Raw genomic sequence first — 11,737 nt, forward strand, 5'->3', positions numbered from 1 at the left:
CACCTGAAGCTTGAAGTAATATATAATACACACGAAAACGAATTAATAACTTTTAGACAAAACTTCTAGTAACCTAAAAACTTAAAACGAACATATAAAACACAAAAGTGACCTAAAGAGATTAAATTTTTAAAAAAATTTAAAATTGTGTATATATACACATATATAAAAATAAATTAGAAAGTAATTCAAACCAACATAACAATACCCGAAATGAACCGAACCAAAAATAGCGTATTTCACTCGTGCTTGTCTCGCATACAATTCAAACTAGGCCAAAATCATGTAAATATTTTCGGAACATTTTTCGAGCGAACATCAAACAAGTTGAATAATGTAAATAATCCTAACCTCAGGGGCCATTTTGAAACAAATAATCTTCATATTCATCCCTCAATAATAATAATAATAAAACCCAGTGTTGATCTTCGATCTATAATAACAAAAAAATATATTCAAAAATCAAAAATAAATCAAGTGATCAAATTCGTTAGATGGATTTGGCAGCAAACTGATGTCATTATTTTGGAGTGTAATCCGTCAACTAGCAGAGATTGAAGCCATGGTATTCAATTATTATTATTATTCATTTATGTTCCTTCTTTCATATTATTATTATTATTATTATTATTATTATTATTATTATTATTATTAGTTTATATTCGAATCGATGATGATTCAGTATCTGGGTATTTGTTATTTGTGGTTAATTTTTATGGGTTTGTTGTTAATTTTGTGATTTTTGAACCTAGGGTTTCTATATTTTTTAAAATTGATTTGGTGTTAATAATTTATTTATTTTTTAGGGTTTATTTGTAGATAAAAATTGGTACTTGGTAGCATATACTTAAAACACATATCAACATGTTTACTTAGAAGTTGTTTGTTCGTGTTCGTTCATTAAAGAGATGAACTTGTTTGTGAACGGTGTCAATGGTTCGGTATGGCTACTTACATGTAAATTAATCGTGTATGCTCGTATATATATATATATTTGTTTTGAAGTTAATAACTTTGCTTGAATTTGTATGATAAAGATTAGAATAATCATTAAAAAATATAAAAAGCCTTTAATGAACATAAACAAACGCCTTATCAAACGTTTACAAACACAATTGAACGAACATGGTCTCTTTTCGTGTTCGCTCATTTACTCGGACGAAATTCCTTGTTCATTTATTAAACGAAAAAAATAAACAAACTTCCCGCCGAACGTTCGGTGCATTTCATCCCTTGTAACTGTGCATGATGCGGTGAGTTTGTAACTAGATTTATGAGTTTCATATAAATCAACATAGTTTATTGGTTAAGTACAAGCAAATGATCTTTTTGCCTTTTTCATTCTTGTATGCATGTGGTAGTTGATTGGATTAGTTTTTCGTGATATGGACTATTATATACATCTAATAACATCTAATTAACAGAGCCATAAGTTTGTCATTTTTTTGAACTACATGTCTAGTTAGATGTTGCAGTCTCTTTTGGCAGAGAAATGGTCATATTAAGATTGAGTGAGGCTATAAAAATGCACAATACTGATCAAGATGATATTTTTACGTGTAAAATGTAAATCCTGTATTTTATGATTTTTATCAGTTTCTTGCAAATGTTTTTTTTAACATATTTGATCCGTATGAGAGTCACTTCGAACGCCATGTTTGCAAAAGGAAAAAAAAACTTGTTGCTTACAAAATATACTTGCATATAGGGGTGTGCAATAAACCGAAAAAACCAATCCGGAACCGAAAGAACTGAAAAATCCAAACCGAAATAACCAAACCGAAACAAAAACCGACGGTTTGGTTTTATGTTTTTGTAAAAACCGCACTAACGGTTCGGTTTTGGTTTTGCATGTAATAAAAACCGAAAAAACCAAACCAAACCGAATTCTTAAATTTTTGTTTTTTATATTTATATTAAGTAATTTATAAGAATTTAATAAATATGTAACTCCAATATTTTTGATCAAATGTATAATAATCTATTATTTTACAATTAATAAAATTATTTATACCTAAATTCATTATTTTTTTGCCAACCTTTTTTTCGGCCTAAAATTTTCAAGCTCAAATGGCAAAAACCGAAACCGAACCGAAACGAAAACCGAAAAACCAAAACCGAAAAAACCGAAACCGAACGGTTTCAAAAACTCCAAAAACCGAAGTTTTGGTTTTCGGTTTGGTTTTAGCCAAAAACCGCACCGAACCGCACCATGCACACCCCTACTTGCATAAGCGTGTGGTTTATTTTTAATTTTATATTTATTTTTATTACATGCAGGCTACTTCAAAGAAGGTGATAACAAGGGAAGAATGGGAGAAAAAACTTAATGATGTTAAAATTCAAAAAGAAGACATGAACAAGTTGGTTATGAATTTTCTTGTCACCGAGGGATACGTTGATGCAGCAGAAAAGTTCCGAATGGAATCTGGCACGGAACGTATCCTTTTTTATTTCCTAGACAAGTTGTTTATAATGTTTATTTGTTTATTTGAATATACTTTTTCCATTGCTTTGAACTTCCTTATATATAATTAGCAGATATAGACCTTGCTACCATTACAGATCGTATGGCGGTTAAGAAAGCTGTACAGTCTGGGAATGTTGAAGATGCAATTGAAAAAGTTAATGATCTGAATCCCGAGGTTAGTTAGTTGCTTATTTTGCTTTATAAAGCCTTACTTTTTCTTCACTGTTAACTGTTATAAATAGAGGTGGGCAAATAAACCGGTTAACCGAACCAACCCGAAAATCGAAACGTGACCAAACCGGTTTGGAACCGATTGAAACCGTCGGTTCGGAACCGATTTGTACATTTCTCCAACAAAACTGGTTAACCAAACCGAAACCGGCAAAGACCGGTCAAAACCTGAATTGAAACCCGAACCGAAAGCGATCGCCACCTGGTCTAGAAACCGGTTTCAGCTCGAATCGAAACCGATTATAAACCGGTTTGTAATTTTCTCCACCAAAACTGGTTAACCAAACCGAAACCGGCCAAAACCGGGCAAAAACCGGTCAAAACTCGAACCTATACCGATCAAAACCGGAACTGAAACCGATTGTCACCTGGTCAAGAAACTGGTTTCAGCCTGAACTGTAACCGATTATAAACCGGTTATGACTTTTGTTGACCAAACTAAACCGGTTTCAGCCCGATCCGAAACCGATCATAAACCGGTTTTGACTTTTGTTGACCAAACCGACCGGTTTTAACCCGAACGGAAACCAATCATAAACCGGTTTTGACTTTTGTTGACCAAACCGAACCGGTTTCAACCCGAACCGAAACTGATCATAAACCGGTTTTGACATTTGTTTACTAAACCGAACCGGTTTCAACCCAAACCGGTATTGAGTTTTAAACCGGTTTGTGCACCTCTAGTTATAACTTATAAATGCTGACGTGGCAAATATATTGTGCAGATTCTAGATACGAATCCACAGCTATTTTTCCATCTGCAGCAGCAAAGGTTGATAGAATTGATTAGAAACGGAAAGGTTGAAGAAGCTTTAGAATTTGCTCAAGAGGAACTCGCTCCAAGGGGAGAAGAAAATGTAATTTCTATCTTTATTAATACTGTTTTTTTTTGTATTTAAATTTTTATTTTTAGTAATTGTTTATAAAGATAAGATCCCATGATTGCAGCAAAGCTTTCTAGAGGAGTTGGAGAGAACGGTCGCGCTGCTGGCTTTTGAAGATGTTAAAAACAGCCCTGTTGGAGATCTCTTATATATATCGCAGCGTTTAAAAACCGCAAGCGAGGTCAATGCGGCGATCCTTACTAGTCAAAGCCATGAAAAAGGTCAGTGTTTATCTACTTTTGAGTAAATTGATATTTGGCAGTTGACATTGAAGTTAGCATTTGCTTATTTTTGGCTCGTTTGATATGGCGTTGTGTTTCTTATCATGCATAAGTTGCTAATGGAAAATGAAATAGTCGGGACGGGATGGGCAACCGATCAAAACATGGAAATTTGTAGTGTGATATAAGATTGTTTTGAAACTTTTGATCCGTCATCACATTTTTCTGAATTTTATAACTTTAAGCAGAGTAACCTAGACTTTCTTTCTCTGTCGTATATCAGACGTTATGAAACTAGTCCCTAAGCAATATTAGTTGATTAATTGATTAATTCCTTGAAGAACTTTTTGCATGCTTTTGGTCTTTGTAGTAGATGATGTGAGATTGGACCCGTGAAGTACGCGCAAGTTTACCATTTTATCCTCCCTTTAATTTAAAAGATAATTTAGAGTGAAACTTTGAAAACTGGAAACGCAAAGCTTTGAAAAATCAAATGCTTGAAACCCGAAACCAACTTTATAAAAATCAAATCTTTCATCATCTGATGAAACCCATGAGCAAATTTTCACTCAAAAATTTTTTAAACAAAAAAGTTTCTTTTTCCATCATCTTTCTTTTCTCGTAAAACATGCTTTTCATCTTGAAGAAGATGATGAGAATGATTTTATTTTATTTATTTATTTATTTATTTATTTTGGATTTTAAAGGTTTTCATTTGATTTTTTGTTTTTTTTAATTGTCTTCTCTAAGAAGATGGAGAAGAAAATGTTTCGGATTTCGAGTTCTCGAGGTTTCTATTATGGATTTTTTTAAATCCTGTTCTTCCTCTTCAAAATATATCTGATTTCAAGTTCTCGAGGTTTACATTATGATTTTTTTAATTCCTCTTCTTCAAGATGGCAGTGGAGGAGGGTAAAAATGTAAAATTTTCTCTTCATCAACAACTTCAATCTTACTGCATCCGGTTTTGGGCCCAAAGTAGTTTTTATGCAACTAAAATTGTGTAAGGGGGCTAATTAATAACTCTTGATTTTTGAATACCGCAGTTATTATAAGTGTAATTTAATCTATTAAGTATTTAAATTTGAATACAAAAGCCACTCTTTTCCAAGTCTTTCAATAAATCAGTTTAAGATGTTGTAAGCCGGTATATCTTCAGTAACGTCTTTATTAACTTTTTAATTTTTTGAAGCATACAATATCTTGGTTTTTTGAATGTAAATACTAAAATTCGTTTTTAGTATTAACATTCAATCAATCAATCAATCAATCAATCATGATTAACAGACCCGAAGCTCCCAAGTTTGTTAAGAATGCTGTTATGGGCTCAAAATCAGCTTGATGAGAAAGCGGCTTATCCACGAATCACCGATCTTTTCACTGCTACTCTCGAAGACCCGCCTGTTTGACATTCGTTACATGCCAAAACAGAACCAACCCTGGTACGTATAGCCGTCATGTTTTCATCATTTGTTGCAATCTTATCTTGAAAATCTTGAACATGTTTTAGTTGTAATCACAGTTCTTTGTGGTTTGTATTTTGGAATTAAAATTGTGAAGATACTCTTATGTTTTGTGAAATAAATTATGATTATCTTTCGCTTAAACGTACTGTGTTCGTGACCCTATTTAGAGAGTAAATGCTCGTATACGTTTGACATGTGAAGTGACAACTATTTTGATCTTTTAACCTAATTCTTTCGTTCTTCATAATATTTTCGTACTCCTTAGAAAACATGCTATATATATATATTTGTAAGTGATGTAAGTAGGGGTGTGCAAGAAACCGAAAAAACCGAACCGAAACAAAAACCAATGGTTTGGTTTTATGTTTTTGTAAAAACCGAACTAACGGTTCGGTTTTGGTTTTGCATATAATAAAAACCGAAAAAACCGGACCGAACCGAATTCCTAAGTTTTTGTTTTTTTATATATTATATTAAGTAATTTATAAGAATTTAATAAATATGCAACTCAAATATTTTTGGTCAGATATATACTAGTCTATTATTTACAATTAACAAAATTATTTATACCTAAATTCATTATTTTTTGCCAACTTTTTTTTCGGCCTGAAATTTTAAAGCTCAAATGACAAAAACTGAAAAAACCGAAACCGAACAAAAACCGAAAAACCGAAACCGGTAAAACCGAAATAGAACGGTTTCAAAAATTACAAAAACCGAAGTTTTGGTTTTCGGTTTGGTTTTAGCTGAAACCGCACCGAACCGCACCACGCACACCCCTAGATGTAAGATTTATCATTTTATTCGCTGTTAATAAATTAATAAGATGCCATATAATGACAATGATAATATTGGTAATAGACTAATAGTAACAAAACTATTGCTAAGTTTTGTTGGGTGATCTGCTATGATAATTATGCGTCGTTTATCAAAGCCACTATAACAGACGAATCAGTTCTTTCCATACGACCTCTTCTTCTTGATGCATTCGGCCACATAAAAGCAACTCACACGACTATACGGTTGTTATGCCTTACGAATGTTATGCCTTTTATTTATATGTTTTGCTATCATGCTACATTTGAAATTCGATACGACATCTTCATATTTGTATATTGTAACTAGCTAAACCGCAATTCTTGTTTCGTGACAGGCAATGTGCAATATTGGACTTTGTGGCAAGAACTACCAAGAGTTGGATCATTGGCAGTTATATTTCTCTTTGTTCCATTAAGCTTTCAGCTTTTAAACTATGATTACTTTGGTAAATAAATTTAGACTTTGTATGCCATAACACAGTCTGTTTTGCTTTCTTAATTGTTAATTTAAATATCTTTTAGACTTATTTGGTTATTTATACTTTGTGTTCATTTTGACCTTAGAGACAAAGGTCTTGCATATATATAGTAGTAATATATAGGATTAATTTTTTTGTACAATCTATATGCTTCTTTGCTGGGATGAGCTTAGTACGATTTTCTTGAAAATGCTCGGTTTGGTACTGATACGTAGAGGTGCACAAAATACCTGAATCCGGACACGACCCGGAACCGGTTTCTACCCGTACTCGACCCGTGGGTATGACCTGGTATTGGATTTCTTCCTCGACATGTACCTGGAACTAGACCCGCCGAAACCGGTTCCACCTTTACCCGCTCAAAACCCGACCCTATCTGAAAAACCCGGTCAAAACTAGGTCAAATACCCGACTATACCCGGAACCGGTTCCTACCATACCCAGTTTTGACTTTTGTTGATAATACTCGGAACCGCTTCTTACAAAATACCCAGTTTGTGCACCTCTCCTGCTGCAATACCAGTATCGTAAGCAACAATTCTATAAATACAGGTACCAATCTAGAAAATCCCAATCCAGGTTTTCTCAAAAACTTGTTGTCTTTTGTTGATAATACTCGGAACCGGTTCTTACAAATACCCAGTTTGTGCACCTCTCCCTGCAATACTAGTATCGTAAACAAAAATTCGGTAAATTCAAGTACCAATTCATAAAATCCCAATCCAGATTTTCTCAAAAACTTGTTGCCGATACCATATCATTATCTAATGCTGCTTTGTATTTATTATAGAAAAATAAATAAATAAAAATACTTCAATAAAAAAGAACCATATGCTGCAAAAACAATAAATAATCTACTTCATAGATCAGTACTTTGAAGAGACCAAAAGATCTTGTGTGACCAATAAATAATCTCAAATCCACATCATATGATCACATGATTTTCTAGTTAAACCTTTCTATTAGCTAGTTAAATCAAGGCTCACAACTAACAACCCACATTAACAACCTAAAAACCCATTAAAAGATCATAATAATACTAGAAAGATCCAACCCATATAACATAGACCCTTGTAGCATTATCAAAATGTGACACTTGTTGCTTTGACAAGGGTATTTTGGTAATTTTGTGCTGCTCCGCATGTTGATGTTGATAGTCATGATGCTGATAATGATGATGATGAAATGTGCCATCATCAAAGTTGAGAGCATAGCTTGAAGGATCATATTGATAGTTAACTTCTTTCTTTTGACCTCCATATAGAGCAACAAGAACTATTTGTTGCTTGACTACCTTCTTCATGGCTGCTTTCATTCTCCTAAATAAGCTTCTACATTGTTTCTTTGAGCTTGTGTTCATCCACACCAATTTCCCAATAACTCCCATTTTTTAAAATCAATAATAATAATAATAATAAATTTAAATAAAAAATATATATATTTTTTTGTATTTTTATGAATCTTGAATACTACCCACTTCAAGAAACACAAAATCTAGATGGAGAATACCACTCCAAGATTTATGTGCTAGAATAAGCTTGAAATTATCTTTTCTTCAAATAAATAATAATAATAATAATAATAATAATAATAATAATAATAATAATAATTTTTAAAAGATGTGTTTAAGGAATCTTGATTACTACCCACTTCAAAAAACACAAAATCTTGATCACTATTCACTCCAAGATTTATGTATTTGAATAACTACTTCAAGAAACTTGATTATCTTTTGGCTAAGAAAAATAATTTAGTGTGATAGAAATTAGAATACTCATTTCAAGAATGTTTAAAAGTTGTATAATGATTCAAGATTCTATAATATACCCACTTAAAAAAAAGATGCTTGCATACACATTTCAAGAATCTTGAAAAGCCTAATAAAGATTCAAGATTCTATCATGCCCACTTCAAGTTTTGCACATACAAAGGAAGATTACTTACCCTCAATACCCAACTCAAAAACCCACAAAAATATGCAACAAAAAAGAAAGAAAAGAAGGGAGAATATTAATTTCAAAGTGAAGGTTGTATAGAGATTCAAGATTTAGTAACTTCCACTTGATCAAGTTTGAGACTTTAACATAGGAAAGAGTGGGTAAAGATCTTTGTACTTGGGTTAGATAGTATAAAGCATAAAGAACTCAAAATACTTTCATTTTTTTCATAAAGTGGTGTGGGTGTTTTATAGATGGAGCAATGCAACTTTGAACTATTTTATTATTATTATTATTATTATTATTATTGAGTATCTATTTTATAAAATTTTGGGTGTATTGACTTTATTTTATAAAACAATAATTAAATTATATATTTTTTAAGGTTTTATTATTATATGTGAATATAAAGTAGAGAAGGTTGTGTAGACTCAATTGTTGTCTCACCCGAGCAAAGGGTCCAAACCGTGTGTCAGGGGAGTGTGGGCTTAAGGGGTTTTTCTAATAAATGATCAAGTTAAGATTATTAGATTTCTTGTTAGCTAAATTGTGTTAATTATAAGTAGATGTTACAAGTTAGAGTTTCATAAGAGAGATTGTAACTAAAGCTATTTCGTTTAATATATGTCCAAATAGATTTATGACTAAAGGTAAAAGCAAAAAACCTTTTTAAATTTGTAAATGCGAACGACGAAACGATTGATCTATTATTAAGACAAATTGTAGAAAAATGTTTTTTTTTATAATCTAATCATTATAAAAACCTAAAAAAACAGACATAAAAATCAATTTGTAACCAAAGTAATTACAAACTACCAATATTGTTAAAAAAAAACTTATATAAATATAGAAACATAATAAATTTTAAAAAATAATTGTATAAAATATTAATATAGAAACTATATTAGGCCGAAATGGCCCAACATCCCCACATACGTAGCCCTGTAATCCGGGTTCAAAATGAATATTAATATTAAGATTTTGTTGGTTGTTATATGTATTCATCGGAAGGCTAGAATTCCATTAAAATGCAGTGGGAAATGAGCCTATTAGTTGTGATCTATCTATCTATCTATCTATCTATCTATCTATCTATCTATCTATCTGTATTCTGTGGGCCTGTATTCTGTGTTGCACTTGCAGACTATCAAACCCACTTGTATATTCACTGGATTCCCACTCGAGGCTTACTATGGGTCGAAGTCGGGTCAAACGGGCCATTGACCTTTCGATACAATGACATGATAGTGTTATTAAATGAGTCAGGCCTGTAACGTTAAAATCAATATAAATACAATTGACATCGGAAAGACTCGCTCAAGTATTTGAGAGAGTTCTAAAAGCTATTAAAAAGTGCCGGGCCACGCGAGATTGAGTTAAATAAATTTGGGCCCATAGTAGTATTTATGTAACTTTTGATTTTTGAATACCGCAGTTATAGTAAGTGTAATTTAATCTATTAAATTTGAGTACAAAAGCTACTTTTTTCCAAGTCTTTTAATAAAGGTTAATTGGATTTTAATAATATCTTTTTCAAGTCTTTCAATCTAACACGACAAATATTTATGGCGTATATGATTTTGCTTGACACGTGAATGGCGAAAACTAAAGGATCGGTAGCCATTTCGAATTCGAAACTTCATCAAGTGTCGAGAAATATGAATCATTGTAAAAATGGGCGAGTCGATGAGAAATTGAGATATGGTTTCATTATCAACGATCTACTAAGAGAGATATATTTGGTTTCTTGGTATCCGACTTAATATACTTTGTAGTGATTCTAGGATCTATAACAATTTTAAAACTTATTATAAAACTATAATAAAGTAAAAAACTGTAAACACGTACTCTTGAAGTTTTTATATTTCTCATCTTAGCATGTTATATAGATTATATATATTTTATTTAACCCAAACTATAATTAAACAATTTTAACCGATTGGCTAGAACTTAATTACATTCAAAGCAGGCAGTTAACCATGCATTTTTTGAATAATCAAATCAACCAAATTTTATCATTTGTAATCGCAGTTAACCATACACACGCTCTTTGACATATTTAAGCATCCACCATACGAGTCGTCTTATTAGACCTATACGACTCGTAAGATGGGTGTATGACAACATAGAAGAAGGTAACGACACGCACTAAAGATGTACGAATATATAAGCATATAACATCTCTACGATTAACAAGAAAATAGAGAGAAATAAATGCACATTTATAGTCACTCTTTTTACCTGTGTTTTTTTTATTGGGTGATTGATTGGTCCGATAGAGAAAGTTTTGTTTTTTCACATGTTAGTGAAAACTATATTAACCGAACGAGCAATAATTACGTACTTCTTGAATTGATTTGTATATGATAAAAAAACTAACTTGTACAAGAAAAAGTATTTCTTTTGATTATTTAAATTTACTTATGTTTTTGTCTTGATATTATTTTAATTTTTCTTAATACAACAAATTAGAAGTATGTAATAATTCAATCACAAACTTTTAGATCATCCTGAAAATTGTTTTTTATTCCAAATTGACAAATCTAGAGTTGTCCTTTGTTAGATCTGTAAACGAATCAAATGTTCAGCAAATAGTTCATGAACTGTTTGACGGAAAATTCGTTTATGTTCATTCCTTTAATAAATGAACGAAATGAACAAGAAATTTCATTCGATTAGTTGAACAAACGAACATGAATAGGGTCGTATTCGTTTAATTGTGTTCGTGAACGTTTGATAATGTTTTCATGAAAGTTCATTCATATTCGTTTGTACATGTTGTTCATGAAAGTTTTTTGTACATTTATTTATTTTATCTAAACATGTTATATTCTATATTAGACCCCTAACATAAAATATAAAACCATATTCTCACATTGTTTTTGCATCGTTTCTATTTCCTTTCTCATTATTCATATTGATAAATACATCAGACTCAAAATCTAGGCTCCGCCGATTTTATCTGTGTTCGTAAACCGTTCATGAACGCATTATTTCTGTAACAAACACACATAAACAAGACTTTATTCATGTTCGTTTAGTTTGTTTGCAGCGGTACCCTTACTTTTTATACATATTCACATAAAATTTGTGTTTTGTGTCCTTTGTTTAGAATTTGGAAAAAAAGATTGTTTGTTGCCAATTTATTCTTTCACTTTCACTTTCACTTTAAAGTTGACATGTTTCCACCATAATATTTGGTTACTTTATGCTTGCTAAAGTTACTTGTAC

The 11,737-nt window shown here is 31.6% G+C and overlaps 1 protein-coding gene across 4 annotated transcripts; it reads left to right on the forward strand.

The window, feature by feature from the left end:
* Positions 1–365: 365 nt before the first annotated feature.
* Positions 366–6,615, forward strand: LOC143534927 (protein GID8 homolog). Of its 4 annotated transcripts, none has more exons than XM_077029294.1 (7): positions 366–565; positions 2,281–2,440; positions 2,542–2,645; positions 3,427–3,558; positions 3,650–3,806; positions 5,094–5,248; positions 6,426–6,611. In XM_077029294.1, the coding sequence occupies exons 1-6, from the start codon at positions 515–517 to the stop codon at positions 5,213–5,215; spliced, it is 726 nt and encodes a 241-aa protein (XP_076885409.1). In that variant the 5' UTR covers positions 366–514; the 3' UTR covers positions 5,216–5,248; positions 6,426–6,611. The 4 variants fall into 4 exon arrangements, with proteins under 4 accessions (XP_076885409.1, XP_076885407.1, XP_076885408.1 ...); XM_077029292.1 differs by having other exon boundaries at positions 2,539–2,645; positions 6,426–6,610; XM_077029293.1 differs by lacking the exon at positions 6,426–6,611 and having other exon boundaries at positions 2,539–2,645; positions 5,094–5,413.
* Positions 6,616–11,737: the final 5,122 nt, after the last annotated feature.

This window comes from Bidens hawaiensis, unplaced genomic scaffold, assembly GCF_021521415.1.
Source record: "Bidens hawaiensis isolate Kalapana, Puna unplaced genomic scaffold, B.hawaiensis_p1.1 tig00010382_1, whole genome shotgun sequence".
In the NCBI taxonomy this organism is placed as follows: domain Eukaryota; kingdom Viridiplantae; phylum Streptophyta; class Magnoliopsida; order Asterales; family Asteraceae; genus Bidens; species Bidens hawaiensis.